This window comes from Danio aesculapii, chromosome 12 (genome assembly GCF_903798145.1).
Source record: "Danio aesculapii chromosome 12, fDanAes4.1, whole genome shotgun sequence".
In the NCBI taxonomy this organism is placed as follows: Eukaryota; Metazoa; Chordata; class Actinopteri; order Cypriniformes; family Danionidae; genus Danio; species Danio aesculapii.
The window spans coordinates 18,678,598-18,694,409 of NC_079446.1; the positions used below are offsets into that span (position 1 = coordinate 18,678,598).

At 35.6% G+C, this 15,812-nt stretch overlaps 2 protein-coding genes across 2 annotated transcripts in view; one reads left to right on the forward strand and one right to left on the reverse strand.

The window, feature by feature from the left end:
* The first annotated feature begins 3,984 nt into the window (after positions 1-3,984).
* Positions 3,985-7,495, forward strand: ankrd22 (ankyrin repeat domain 22). The gene is made up of 6 exons (XM_056469393.1): positions 3,985-4,147; positions 4,919-5,110; positions 5,324-5,431; positions 5,582-5,659; positions 5,770-5,868; positions 7,130-7,495. The coding sequence occupies exons 1-6, from the start codon at positions 4,127-4,129 to the stop codon at positions 7,205-7,207; spliced, it is 576 nt and encodes a 191-aa protein (XP_056325368.1). The 5' UTR covers positions 3,985-4,126; the 3' UTR covers positions 7,208-7,495.
* Positions 7,488-15,812, reverse strand: part of lipf (lipase, gastric) — a 35,576-nt gene continuing 27,251 nt past the window's right edge. Inside the window, exons 7-10 of the mRNA XM_056469392.1 lie at positions 15,555-15,701; positions 15,398-15,469; positions 9,357-9,425; positions 7,488-8,226 (exon numbers count right to left, since the gene is read on the reverse strand). Of these exons, the coding sequence (XP_056325367.1) occupies positions 7,993-8,226; positions 9,357-9,425; positions 15,398-15,469; positions 15,555-15,701 (522 nt within the window). The 3' untranslated portion in view covers positions 7,488-7,992. The remainder of the gene's footprint in view (positions 8,227-9,356; positions 9,426-15,397; positions 15,470-15,554; positions 15,702-15,812) is intronic.

The following is a 15,812-nucleotide window of genomic DNA, read 5'->3' on the forward strand; positions in this document are numbered from 1 at the left end:
GTAAAAAATACTCTGTACTCTGTAATACAGTAAGGTGTATTAATATGCACCTCCGATTAAGCCTAAAAAGATTATATTATTATTTTAATATTATTAACTTGTCGATCCTAAAGGTCTGTAACAAACAAGGAGAGCTTAAAGGGATAGTTCACCCAAAACTGAACATTCTGTTATAATTACTCACTCTTCACTTGTCACAAATCTGTTTGAATTATTTGGAAAAAATGTTGAAAAACCAGTAACCATTAACTTCCCTAGTATTTGTTTTTTACAGAAGTCAGTAATTACCGGTTTCTAAAATTCTTTAAATTAACTTTAAATAACTTTTGTGATCAACAGAACAAGGAAACTCGTAAAGGTTTGGAACCACCTGAGGGTCAGTAAATAGTGAGTACATTTTCAGTTTTGGTTGAACTTAAAAAGTAACATTGAGGATTACTTACTGTATACTTTTATTTTAGAGACGCTACCTTTCTGAAGTTTTTATTTTATAGTACTTCTTAGTATACGTTCTCAGAATTACTTTGATCCCTTTGTTTGCATTGAATTAGGTGTTTTATTAGGAATTTTATGTGTATGCAGCTCTGTCTGGAATTCCGTATGGTTGAATTTTCTTCAGTCTAAATTGAAAATTCAAAAATTGGTGCCTTTGCATCACTTTAAGACAATCACTGAGCAAATAGGGGGGGATTGTATAATTTGTAATTGTTTTAATTGTTCTCAATGTAGTTTGTCCTGTAAATTCTGTAAACTCTTGCTGCTCGTTTTAGGCAAGGACACTTCTATGAAAAACATTAAGTTCAGAGAGTATTTTCTGTTTAAATAAAGGCTGAACAACATGTTATACAGTTTTACAAAAGTACTAGTTACAATTTGTACATTTAGTTGTTTTATTATGCACATTATGGCAAATGGACAATCAAATTTGCATTGTATATAACACTCAAGAACCAATGATGTTTGTTTTTATACAGAATGTTTATGTTTTGTAACTATTTAAAAATGATCTGTATTTATAATTATGTGTTTGAGTGAAACATAGATGTTGGTTAATTCTATAAACTATTAAAAATTAAATGTAAAATAAAAATGTTGACATTAAAAAATGTGTTATTCTGAGTCAAACAGAATAAATAAATAAATTAGATCATTAATTTGAAACATGCATGTAAGTATGAAATAAATGTAAAATAATGAAGAAATGTATTCAAATATTAACTCAAATGTTAACTCAAAAAGAAAATCCAGAGAAAGTAGACAATTCAAGTGGTCTTTTTAGTTTTATCCATAGTTGTATACATTAGTTGTTTGTTTAGAATTGAGCTCAATCAAAACCCCCAAAATCATTTAATTGATTTACAGTTACAAATATATAATTTATATTTCATTGCTTTGTTTTTGTCTGTTTTTGAAACAAGTAATTTTCAGGAAAATATCAGAAAAAGTTCAAACTGTATTATTGATCACCCTTATATCCTTTCAATCCCTGAGACATTCATTTATCATCACAACACAAATGAAGATATTTTAATTGAATCTTTAAAAAGCGTTTTAAGGAATATTCTTCATAGCTGTAAATCATGCTTAGCAATCTTAGAGAAAGGTATGACAGTTGACACTTGCGTTAACACATTGGTGTTAAGGTAGTAGTACCTAATAAAGCAAAAGTGTACCTCTTTCCTCTGGATATTACTGTTATTTTATTACTGGACTTTGTGACAGGTGTGGGAATATAAATTTATATTATCTATATATATAACTGGTGTGACAGACCTTAAAATGTCTTGGTTTCCTGAGCCCTGACTGTCTCCAAAGTAATGCAAATTGTCAGTTTCACAGCATGGCTGTGTCTATTGTTTTCTCTTTTTGCTCAACTGGTCAGACAGTTTCTGTCCCCAGAACATCATTTTGCACACTGTTTGCGACTATGCTTTGTGGATTTCTCTTCAGCTTTTAACAGTATGCAGCCTCATATTTTGGCCAACAGGTATTTTAAATTTCCAAGCATTGACCTGGGCACTGTATGCTGGCTGGTTAATTTTTTAATAGTGAGGCCTCAGAGAACCTGAGTTAATAACACATTGTCGAACTAAATTTTTACCCAACAGGTTCTCCACAGGGATATGTTTTGTCACCACTATTGTTTGTACTTTACACTAATGACTGTCAGAGTAAATTTGAATCAAGGTATATCATTAATTATATGTTGATGATTCTGCCATTGTCAGTCTTCTGCATAATTATGAGGAGGGTCATGGCCCAGTGTTGGACAACTTTGTTGTTTGGTGCAAAGACTCATATTTACAACTTAATATCTAAATTACTACACTGTAAAACCTAAAAAGCTAAGGTAACTCAAACTATTTGAGGAAACCGATTGCAACAAACCATTTAAGTAAAAAAAAAAACAATTCTAATGGGTACTGTGAACTTAATCCATTTAAGTAAATGAAGCAATTTGAGCACAGTAAACCCAATAAATTAAGAGAACTCAAACCAACTGAGTACTGTAAAACCCAATAAGTTAAGGCAACTCAAACTGTTTGAGGAAACCGATTGCTACAGTACAAACCATTTCAGTAAGAAAAACTAATCTTTATGAGTACTGTCAACTTACTCCATTTAAGTTGAAGTAATGAGGTATTTTATTAACTCATTACCCTCAACACTGAGTTAAAAACTCTTTTCAAATGAGTAGAATTAACTTTCAGTAAGTTTTGAGTTAACTACACTCATTTCATTTGATAAAATTGACTGTTGGGTTTTACAGTGTAAAGAGATGCTTATAAATTTTCGCTGTAACTCTATTTCTAATGCTGCTACTACTAAACGGTACTGTTGTTGAGACAGTGAGTGAGTATAAATACCTGGACACCATCCTGGATAATAAACTGATCTTTGAGGTCAACACAAATTTTATTTGTAAAAAGGCAAATCAACGATTGTTTTATTTAAGGAAGTTGATAGGCCTCTTATGACATTTAATTTTAGTGTCTTTAAACTTTTGCAGTAATTTGCTGATATGGTAATTTGCGGGTGACAAGTAAAAAACAGACTTCCAAAAATTGTTTGTCTATCTCAAAAGATTTTGGGCATAAATCTTAATAGTACTGGACAGTGTATGAGGTGAGAGTTATAAAGAGGGTTATGTCCATTTTAGCGGATGAGAACCATTTATTAAAAGTTTTGCCTCCTGCCATCAGGCAGAACGTATACTTATTCAGGCAAGGTCCAACAGATATTTGCAGTCATTTGTTCCAACTGCAGTTGAGTTACTGCTTTAAGTTGTATGTTTTTTTTTTACTTGATTATGATTAATTTTGTTTACTGTTATACTTCTATGTTGTTCCAGTGTGACTTGTTGCTGTTATCTGTCAGCTATTGCTGTAAACCTATTGCCCTTCGGGGACAATAACGACATTCTAATTCTAATTCCTCTTACCATTTAATTTATCTTTGAGGTATCAATGTAGACCCTTTAATAAAAAAAACTTTTACCTTTTAAAAATGTACTACTGCAGTGTCAGCTCTCATACCTTTATTTAAGAGAGTGTAGGAGTGAGTAAATAGGCTACGGACAACACAGATGCATGCAAAGGATATACTAAACCTTTTTAACATTTTTGTTGTTGTGGCTGTTTGTTTATTTCCTAAATATTTTTTTAATAACCAAAGCTTTGTATTTCTGCCTGAGAAATTACTCTATTTTATGTTGTTATGCTGTCCTGTGACTAAAATATCCTAATGTAAAAACTGAGAATTATTCTAGCCTACATAAAGATCAGGAACTCGCACAATTCTGTTTTAAACTCTTACATGTGAAAATGTTATTACACTCGCTAAAAATGACTTATTCTGGATTCTTCGAGTTTGACAGGAAATGAGTCTATCGTCTCTCTTGGATGAATCCACCGTCCGCTACACACCTGAACTGATTGCGTTATTATTTGGCCTATGCGTCATCGTCATACACGCCCACACCCTTATCACCTGAATCTCAAGTGGTGCTCACTGGTACCGCTCACAGGTACAAAGCAAATTAGCGAAGGGTTGTTAGTTTTATGTCTTCAGAGTCCAGATAAAGGATTTGTAAGTTTCGTTTTACTTCAAGGACAGAGGAAGCCAAATGGGGATCATGTACTCAGAGGTAACGTGATTTACAGCCTGTTTTGAAACTTGATCTTCCTGTCTCGGGTTGGAAAAAACGTGATGATTGTAGTAATGATGTTCCGGTCAATTTAATGTAAATTAAGACGATTTAATCTCTGACGATTTAATGAGTTTTGCTCTTTGTACTTAACATTTGTCAACGTAATAGCTTAAACTGAGTATAAACTTAGTCATGATGATTACTTCTGCTACGTGCTGTACTAGTGCCAGTCAGCTGTCATCTCCGACAAACACAGTTTAACGTTCACATTTTTATCGTTATTTCAGAGAAGTCATGTCTTATTTTGTTTTCTTTCTTATTTTTCTTTTCTTAATTTGTTTTAAAGATGTCAATGTTAACATTCTATTGTACTTTAGCAATTTTATTAGCATTTTCATTAATGATTTGACTTCATCTAATTCGGATACACGTATGTGTTGTTGTACTTAAACATAACAGAGAACTACAATAGTTTATAGATGTGATATTTGCACTGTTTATATAGGCTAAGTAATACACATAAGGTTTATTATTTTTTCACTTTAATTTTGTATTTGCAAAGGGTGTGTTTTATGTGTTGAGTAATCTATCAAGTTAATGAAGTCACCAGACCTGTTTTGATCTTCATAACGTCTTATCAAGTTATCTGTCATTAGACATTAACTGAATATAGGCTATGTATATCCTCTTATTTAATGTACTTTAAGAAATTCTTATAGGCTACGTGCTTTTAATGTAATGCTGTTTCGTGCCACTTTCTTTCCATAGCCCATGTGCCAGGCAGCTTATGATGATGACATCCACAAACTGAAAGAACTCATCTCAGCTGATCCCAAAAACATAAATGCTCAAGATGAAGGAACAGGAGACACACCGATCATAGCCGCCTGTAGACGGGGCAACCTCAGGATTGTAAAATACCTGCTAGATAGCAATGCAAATGTGTCCATTAGGAATAAGGTATTGCATAAGAGTTGAGATGCAATGCAGTTCCCTTGAATCATGATTACCATAATGCTGCCATCATATTGTTATGAATGAGTCTAGTGTGCAATGATTCATTTAAATGCATGTTGCTTCTGACTCACCCAGTGACAAAACATTTTATCGATAATTGTTTATTTCATGTAGCCAGATTGTTTTGTTTAAATATATATGGCAATCTTCCTTTAGAAACAAAGGACTTGCTTGCACTATGCTACGAGAAGAACCTTTTCCTTTTTGGACTACCTGATGATTGCCATTTTAATGCCTATTTTGCTCATTGGTTATCTTATAATGGTAAGTTGTGGTATTTTAATGACTAAAATGCATTAGTAATTGAAAATTAATCTGAATGAGATTAAGAATTTTTTTAAAGATTGCTTTATAAGCATAGAATGTGTTATAGCTATTCATTAATAAAGATTTTCACCTTTTTTATTTCAAAAGGAAGAGAAGCAAAGAAAAAATGTGAAATTGATGGAGTTTCTGTTGGCCACTAAGGTGGATGTAAATGCTGTAGACTATGTAAGTAAAACACTTAATTTTATCAAGTTAAGGGTATTAAAATTTTTGACAAAGTTTTATCCTAAAAAGATGTTCATGTTATAATGTGTGTATCGTTGCATCTCTTTTAGAAGGGGAACACTGGACTTCACTATGCATGCCAACGAAAAAGTCAAAGGATTGTTCCTTTGTTACTGCAGAGAAATGCAGATGTTTCGATACAGAACAAAGTAAGTTAATTATGTGGTCATTGGTAGGGCCAGACAGAATCAGTGGACATTTTTTGCTATTTCTGTGGAGAATTTTGTAGAAAATATGCAGACTTATGTGGAATGATTTTGGGAGTATCGTAACTAAAAACTGAATATATTAAATAAAAAATAATAACTTTTTATTTAATTTTTACAATGCAGATTCATTTGGTAAACAAAGCAGGTCTCTCATATTTACTAAAAGACAAAAAAAAGATTACTTTACAAACTGTATTGTAAATAACTCAAATCAACACGTTCATATTAGTCAATATTATTACTGAAATTAATTTTAAAAACTAAATAAATGTAAATTTACACAAGTAAATAAATAGTCAATGATGGGCTAAAAATCTGCGGATTTCTGTGCGCACAGATTTCGTGTGCGCATAGTCATTTGCCATTACTTGAACATGAACTAACTTCAGAGACATTCAGTTGTCATTGCGTCACATCACATAAGTGCAATGACAGGTGTCATAGTTTTGTTGTGAGCCATTTAGGAGTGAAACAATTTTCATAAATAGTTTTTTGGATCATGTCAGCTTGTTATACTAAAGTTAAAAGATTATTTCAAGCAAAAATGAAATTTTTTATATTATTTTCTCACCCACATATATCAACATATATTAATGTAACATCGTTTCAATCCCGAGAAATTCGTTTACCATCAGAATGAAAATTAAGATATTAAGAACCAAACACTTTCCATGTGTCTTCAGTGGTTGAACTGCAATTAAATTAATTAAAGAATTAATTTAAAAAAGTTCCATGAACGATTTTGTGCACTGAAAAACTGCAAAAACCTTTGTCTTGCATGTCAGTCATGATGTGCGTTTACTAAGGGCAGTATGGGACTTGTGTGTTGCACTGTTGACTCTAATGGCAACACGTTGTATTGCGTGTAATAAGTGTGCACCCTGACCTAACATAAAAGAGAAGACAGGCAATCTTGGTTCCATTTACAGCTTTTAAATGGCTCTCCGATTTAATCTAAAATATCTTAATTTGTGTTCTAAAGAAAGTCTCAGAGAATTGAAACAACATGAGAGTGAGTCATTTTTAGCAGAATTAATTTTTAGGTGAATCTTTAAATGTAACCAGATAAAAAGTAATAAAATATTATTGAGAAATGAAACTTGCTGAAGATGTGAAATTTGTGTTGATCTCTTTTGCATGCAATCTAAATGATTAAATTGGTGCGATTGGGTTGTTTGATTTTTTTCATCTTCTCTTACAGAAACAGGAAACTCCACTAGATATTGCACAGAGACACAAATTCCTAAAAATTGTTTCAATGTTAACGAAGTCAATGTGAGTATTAATGGATCACCGGGGTCCTTCACAAATCACCAGATGAGTTTTAGATTGGATGTGCACCAATTATTTATTTCTGCACCACAAATATTGTTACATGTGATGTTAAGAAACTACACTTCCCTGATGGAAAATGTTGTATGTAAACCTGTTTGATTTACTGATTTGTTGAGACTTGTCAGACATTTTGTGTGTACGTATATTAGGTTTGTTTTAATGTTCAAGTTTGCTTTTATGACTGTACGGTATAAAATGTATTTGCAAAATAAAAAGCTCACTACTTTCTATATACATGTTTTCTGTGTTTATTGGGATTTTTCACATGATTTAAACAATCCTTCCAAGACATTAAAATAAGTAATGAAATGCTATGATACAGTTAGTAGATGTAGTGGTTAGTAAAAGCTAAAGTGAAAATATGAAACAAGTGCATGTACTTTACAAGACATTAAAAACAACACCTGATCTTGAGCGTAAAACAGTCTCTGGTTGATGGCACAGAAAGACTTGCATTGGTTTTTAAGATTGAATTTACATTCGTAAAATGTTGATTGGGTTACCAGCACCTCAAACAAATGGTTCATCTGCTTAAAGCAAGAACAAACATAGAGGTAGAAAAGCATTAGTTAAGGCTCAAAGAATGCTGATAAAACCTGCTGCTCAATCAAAAGCTACAGTACGTTCACACGCTCAGTCCAAATCTGAGTATTTGTGTTCAGTTTTTTTTTTTGTCACGCATGATCTGATTTTACTCTGATATGAACAAGGTTAATAGTGCATGTCTTTTCAAACATTCTCCCTCATTATTTCGATCATTTTCTCGTACATCTCTTGTGGGGCGTCCATCCCCCAAATAAAGTCCAGGTGCTCCCAGTGCTTAATGTCACGGTGGTACACCAATTTAGGGATCTGGGTGAGCAGCAGAGCCACGTCCTTAGGATCTGCCAAAGTGTCCTGTCCACCAGACCACAGAGCAGTGGGTACTGTCATGTCCTGGATGTTGTATAGTGGAGGGGTCGACTGATGGGGGACAAGCAGGAACAGAAAATTTAGGCATTGATCAGTTGTACTACAGACTCTAAGGGTGCTTTCACACTAGCACTTTTGGTCCACACCCGGGTTCGTTTGACGTCAAGAGTACGGTACATTTATCTAGTGTGAACGTGTCTTCTGAATTCTTGCGCGCACCCACCAACCGTACCCAAGTCCACCTAGAAAAGGTGGTCTGGGGTACGGTTCATGCGAACTCCTGGTTCAGTTCAATTCTGGTATGAATTCAATCGTACCAAATAATGGAAGTGAACCGCCAACAGTACAACAAACTATCGTTTTCATAACGTTCATTCGCGTGTGTGTGTCTGTGTGTCACGTACTGTACCTTGGTGACAAGCGGGACTGAGCCAGGGTAAGCACAGTGATAATATCTGCTTGTCTCCTCCAAAAACAGCTTCTGCATTGTGTGATGTTCTGAACGTTTATAATATTTTTGCTCACTTTCTGTATGTCCAAAACCAAAAGATTCAGTAAAAGCAGAATGACCATGATGTACAGAGCTCTTTCCATTTTGGCGATTTGTTTTCGTGTCCATCACCTAGCAACAGCCGTACACACAGCAGCAGCTCGATGATGCAAGTGTACCGGGGTTCAGAAGGAAAAAAGACAGTGTGAACACAAACCAACCGAGAATATGGCAAGGGGGGACAATCGAACTTGGGTACAGTCCAGGCAAGTCAACCAAGTGTGAAAGCACCCTAATACTCTAATGTTGTGAGTAACAGCACTCAAGACGTTTTAGTCATTACAAGAGTTCAAAAACACTGTAGATTGGTGTGTTAAATGTATAAATATAGTTTGTGGGAAAGAGTTTAAGGAGATAGTCTGTAAAATTATGTCATCATTTCATCACTCATGTCAGTCTAAACCTGCACATGTATGCCTTCTTCTATGGAACATAAGTTTTTGAAGAAATGTTTTAGGGGTTATGTAGTTTTTGAGTTTCATTGTATAGAAAATGACAAAGGACGACACTAATGGAAATGGTCAGCAGTAGAAAGTAATGCATACAGTAATGAGAATAAATAATGACAGAATGTTCGCTGTTAGGTGGTCTTCCAGCGTTAAGGGAGAACTGATTTATTGCATAAAATTACCTGATTATAGTGTGCCATATTTCCAGCTCTTCCATAATCGTATGCCATGAGCTTACTGGATTTCACAGCCTGTACAAAGAATACACAAAATATTTTTAAATTGAAGGCAAGCTACAAAGGATGCAGAACTTTCATATGCTTTGAGGTTATATATATTTATATATATATATATATATATATATATATATATATATATATATATATATATATATATATATATATATATATATATTTATATATATAAACAGATTAAAATGTGTTAAAACAGGTTATAAAAGAAAGAAAGAAAAAGAAAATAAAGACATAATAGTGCGATCCGTTGTACGTAGCACAGTGCTCATTCAGTAAAGACACAGTTAACAGAAGTGTTATTAGTCTTGATTTGAACGTGCCTAATGTTGGAGCACATCTGATCATTTCTGGAAGCTGATTCCAGCAGTGGGGAGCGTAGTAGCTGAAAGCAGATTCACCCTGCTTTGACTGAACTCTTGGAATTTCTAGTTTATATGATCCTAAAGATCTGAGTGATCTGTTAGATTTTTAGTCAGTCAGCATATCTGTAATGTATCCAGGTCCTTGGCCATTTAGTGATTTATAGACAAGTAATAATATTTTAAAATCTATTTTAAATGTAACTGGGAGCCAGTGTTAAGACCTGAGGACAGGTCTTATGTGCTCTGATTTTCTGGTTCTGGTCAGAATCCTGGCCGCAGAATTCTGCATGAGCTGCAACTATCTGAATGTCTTTTTGGTAAGGTCAGTGAGGAGTAAACATCTTACTGGAAACGAAGCTTCTAATTCTTGCAATGTTTTTGAGATGGTATGCAGATTTAGTTACTGCTTTGACATTACTATTGAAACTAATATCTGACTCCAGAATCACACCAAGATTCTTGACCTTATTTTTTGTTTTCTGACCTCTAGAGCCAAGGTACGCATTCACCTTGAGAACCTCATCTCTGTTCCCAAACGCAATGACTTCAGTTTTCTCTTTGCTGAACTGAAGAAAGTTTTGGCACATCCAACTGTTGATTTCATCAATGCACTGGCAGAGGCTGTCAATGGGGTTGAAGTCATTAGGCAGTAAGGCTAAGTAGATCTGAGTGTCATCAGCATAGCTGTAGTAGGAAATTTGGTTCTTTCTCATCAAAGGGAGCATATAAAGGTTGAACAGGAGAGGTGCCAGAATTGAGCCTTGTGGGACTCCACATGTCATGGGTGTCCACCTCGACCTATGGTCACTTATACTGATATAGTTACCCCTCTCAATGTAGAATGAAAATGTCATGTTAGCGCACTCTTAATTTACTGTTCTTCAGCAGAACAATATTTTTTGATTTTTAAAATCATTATCCTCTGGTATCCATATAATAAAAGTCAGTGGGTGCCATCAATAAGATAAAAAAATAAATAAACATGCATACAAATCATAACTACCTGCGTCTCCTGATGATGCGATGAGGTCTTATGAACTGAAACATTTATTCAGTGCAACAGACTGAACATTATTTACAACTTTACTATCTTATATTCACAAACTGGGCAAAAGGCTCTGAGCATGCATTCAAGTATGCACTATGAATGTCTTGTTGCATAATGACATGTTCATGTCGTGTCCTTTTCAGTAATAACGCTGCGTTCCAGACATGGTACATTCCAAATGGGACACATCATCCTCTGAAGAGAACTTTGAAGTAAAAACATTCATAGCTGCCATAATAAAGCGTTGTTTCTTACCAAAGTGCTCAAAACAGGCATCTTTGAAGGGCCCTTCGGAATGTAGGATTTCAAAGGGTACAATGTATGAACATTTCGGGCACTCAAGATACTTTGCGCAGAAACATTGCTTGGCGTCACGCAATGAAAACCATTTGGAAGAGCTCATCCTTATGCCCCAAATCCCTTCAAATCTGTCACGCTGAAGGGAAAACTCTTTGAATCGATTAATGCAAAAATGCCCAAACTAGGGCCCGCGGGCCAAAGTTGGCCCATGGTAAACTTTTAATTTGGCTCACCAACCTGACTGAGAAAAGAGGAAGAATGATGGGAAGGGTTGGATGCCTTTAACAGTGATCGTAATTTCTAATTAACATAACCATTTTGGTTTGTTTTATTGCTGAGCTACAAAAAAGCAAACCGAAATAATTTTTTTTAATTACATGTTTGTAAATGAATTTATTTAAAAAAAAATACTGTCACTCAACGGATAGGGGACAATGCAGAAAACATCGGCAAGCAAAAACAGGAGCAGCTTGACTAGCGTAACCCAATTCTGTTATAAATAAGATTTTTAACTGTAATAAGTCAGCTCAACTGTGAATTTGCATGAAATTCATCATTATGCAACGAGACTCCTTTGTAGTGCATACTCCAGTGTACATGCTCAGAGCCATTTGCTCAGGCTCTGAATAACAGGTAATAAAGTTTAATAAGTTATAATTTAAAGTAAATCATTTTCAGTTTCTAGCAATCGTTTTGGTTCATTAGACCAAAACCCACGGGTAGTTATTATAATTTGCATGGATATGTTTTTTGAATGCCAAACTGATGGTGCTCACTGATCTCCATTATATGGAAAGCAGAGGACAATGGTTTCAGCTAAAAATCTCCTTTAATGTTCTACTGCAGAAGGAATGTCACCTACATCTTTGATGGCCTAAGTGTGGGTAAATGTACAGGAATTTTTTGTTTTTGGTTGAACAATCACTTTATCTCACTAGATAAGAATGTGAAACTATTTAACACAGTGGATCTCAAACATGTTCCTGGAGCCCACCCTGGACTGCACATTTCGCATGTCTTATTTGTGTCACACAACCATCTCAGATCCTGGAGTCTCTGCGAATGAGTTGAATCAGGTGTGTTTGAGAAAGGACGCATGCAATACTGTGTTGGAGAGGCCCCAGGAATGTGGTTTAGGACCACTAGTCTAGCCAAATTAATTATTTAGCATATATACGAAAATCTGGAAAAAATTCACTTTAGATCCTTATCTGCATAATAAGAAGGTTCTGAATATCCCAAAAATATATATTTTTTGATAATATTTATTCATTTTCAATATGTTTAAAGCATAAGAGTTAATCAATTTAAAGTAGTACACAGATTACATTTGTCCAAAGTGAAACTAGCCAGATTTAATCCGAATATAGAACCTGATTGTGACAGATGTAATATTGAACCAGCTATACTATCTTATGTTTTGGGCTTGTTCAAAATTAAAGGATTTCTGGCAGCTAATATTTAAATTTCTCTCTGATGCATTAAATACCTATATAGAACCTGAGGCCATAATTTCAGTATTTGGTATCACACCACAGTCCTTATGTTTTAATAAAAGTAAGATAAATGTGATTGCCTTTGATACGCTTTCAGCTAGAGGGTTAATATTGGTCAAATGGAAGTAAAAAATTTCCTCCAACCTTTAAGAAATGGCTTATAGAACATCTACACCACCTGAAAAAATACGATATACTGTAAGAGGTTGTACTGATATTGTTTTTCTCACTTGGCAACCTGTTTCACATAAAGAAGATGGACCCTTCAGTTATTTTAGAAAACTAGAACCTAGAAAATGTTTTACTTAATATTATTATTTATTTGTATTTTATTTCAATATTATTCATATATTTTCATAGAACCTCGAGGTCGAAAATCGAGTTACGATTTGTATCGTCAGTAAAAAGTGGGGAGGAGGGATTGTGGTCTTGGGATGTCCTAAGCTGTAGGAATGCTAGGAGAGTTTGGAAGGGGTGGGTGGGAGATGGGAGGTCAAAAATATATACGTAGAGTGGCCTTTGCGAATTTGGTCTGTTATACTCTGTTTGACAAAGAAGCAAATGGTATCTTTGTCAAGCAAATCAGGAGATGGTAGGGTGGATGGTGGGGTTGACTTGGAAATGGTTGTGATTTCTGAACATCTGAGGAAGCCACAAAGGGCTAGGGTGAACATAGCGTCGAGGGTGCGAGCTGTACGGATAGATTGGTAGCCTTTGCTTAGTGTGCAAATGCACTTGGTGAGGATGTTGAGTGTGATGGGTAGTATGCGATCGGGGGGGGGGGGGCTTTCTGGATATGGAGAGTGGTTTGTGAATTATATATGGTGTCAGAGGGGGATCCGTGGGTTAGTTTATGGAAAAATTGGATTCTGCTTAGATAACTTAGCTAAAGAAAGGGTAAATGGGGAGTGTGAGACGGAAACTGGTGCAAGGGTGGGTGCGTGCTGGGTGGGATTTGTGTTGGTGAATACAGGGGGGAGTGATGAAGAGGGAAGGATGAATATGTTGAGAGTTTACAGATTGAAAGGGGATGAAACATGAAGCGGAGGGTTTGGGAGCGAAGGAAAAAGATTGAGGTTGGGAGAGAGCGGGAGGGATAGTGTTAGAAGGGAGGAAGTGGAGTAGAGGGAAAATTAGGGCTGTTTGAAGAACTAGAGGGAGGTGGGGGCTGGAGGACAGAAAAGAGAGGTAAGGTAGGGTAGGGATTAAGAAGACCAGATTGGGAATTGTAGTTCATTTGGCTGGAGTCCTGGTTGGTGTTGGGTGATGTCAATTGAGGCGCTTGTAATTCCTGGGGGCATGGTCTGGCGGGAGTGCAGCATAGGGCATGTTTTGTTTTGTCCTTTCTTTTCCCTTGAGGAGGATATGGAGTGGGGCAAGAGCTGGATTGTTTGGTGTTTTCTCTTGCTGGTGATGTGAGGGAATGGTGATGTCCGATGTGATGTTGGGGTAAAGTTTAAGGAGTTCCGTTTTGTTGAGTAAACGTAGAGCGTGGATGCTGAGGTCTGAGAGGTGTTTCCGGAGTTCAGTGACTGTGATCTTTTTTGTCGGGTGAATGATGGAGGAGGCTGATGCATATAATGAGGTGGGTGAGTTTATTTGTTGTCTTCGTGTGGAGGGAGAAATGGATCTGGTTTGATGTATGCGAGCTGAAGTGGAGCGAGTCATTCTCCGGCCTCTAGTAGAGGCCTCGGGTTCGAGTGTATGGCCTCGCAGAGCTGGGTGAGGGTGGAGAGCCGCGGGCGTCTAAGGCAGAGCGGGGTGATCTTGAGAGATGTGTTTCTGTTGGTTGTCATTGTGGCTAGTGTTATTGCCGTTGTTTTCTATGTTGGTAGCTGATAGGTTTGTTGGTTTGTAGTTGAAGTCTTAAATGTTTGCCAGTTTGGTCGTTTCTTAGTCTGCAGCTTGTAGCGAGGCGGACTGAGCTTATTTAAGACGAAGATCACTGGAGCGAAAAGCCCTGGTTACTTATAATCTGTCCGTAATCATCTGATTGGGCAGATTTCGGATCTAATGTGGTGCCAGCCGTGTTGATCATAAGCACGTGATCCTCATAAAATTAGTTTATAAATAAACCGCACATATACACACTAGTCAACATTTGAAGTTGTGTAAAATTACATTTATGCCATTTTTGAGGAGCATTAATCCGTTTAATGATAATTTTATTTTGAATAACTTATAGTGCATTAAAGGGTAAGTTCACCTTTTACTTATGAATTTTTTGTTGTTGTTAAACACAAAACTATATATTCTGAAGAATGTTGAAAAAAAGCAGATATTGACATCCATAGTAGAAACAAAAAACAATGGAGGTCAATGACCGTTTTGAGTGAAGTCTCTTTAAATGATTGAAGTGGATAAGTACTGTATTTGACATAAAATGCACTTCACATTAAATAAGTAATAATAAATAATAGTAATAATAAAATTTGAATGTAAAATATGCCTTTAAAAATCAATACCAGCATGCAAATATCTCCCCTTAATGGATGCATTTGTTTCTGCCCCTGCTGAGAACACATCAGAAGCAATGTGGTTGAGCAGGTTCAGAGAAATATCAAGTGCAGCTGCAGGCTTTAGCAAAAAGCCCCTATTGTGACGGTTCAGTTCCTGTTTGATCACTCTGATACAAACAAATTGAGTGAAGAAACTCTCACAAGCTTTAGTGTTTGTGCCTTCACTCATAATATAAAGATGATTTAAAATAGGTTGCAGATCAAGGTCAAAAACATGTGTTAGAGAAATTGTGAGTTTTATTACCTGAGCCCAGTGAATCATGTTCTGGACAGAGGTTCCTGCTGGACAGTGTGTTGTGTACACAGGTGTTCTAGTCTGAAAGAGAGACAAAAGAGAGGAACGTTCTTAAATGCACTAAGATAAAAAAAGAATGTCATTTGATAACACTTAAGCGCTCTACCATGTTCAGGTTCTTCTCATCAAAACCGCAGAGAAGAAAGAAGACGTTTCCACACAACACACTCAAAGGCTTCCTGCTGCAGAACTCCGTGGCGAAAAACTTGATCAGTTCATTCTGAGGGAAAAAGTCTTTTTGACCAAAGAGATCCTACAAAACAAAACAAAAAATACTATTATCATAAATTATGATATTATAAATTGCTTCTGAGTTTTTTAACATTTATTTGTAGATTGGGCCACATTCATCAAAACTATCAAA

What these genes read in the sequence shown, in the direction of transcription:
- ankrd22 (XM_056469393.1), top strand. Translation starts at nt 4,127, where the DNA reads ATGGGGATCATGTACTCAGAG. An exon ending in TGGGGATCATGTACTCAGAG is followed by an intron (nt 4,148 to 4,918) that starts GTAACGTGATTT and finishes TTCTTTCCATAG; the next exon opens with CCCATGTGCCAGGCAGCTTA. An exon ending in ATGTAAATGCTGTAGACTAT is followed by an intron (nt 5,660 to 5,769) that starts GTAAGTAAAACA and finishes CATCTCTTTTAG; the next exon opens with AAGGGGAACACTGGACTTCA.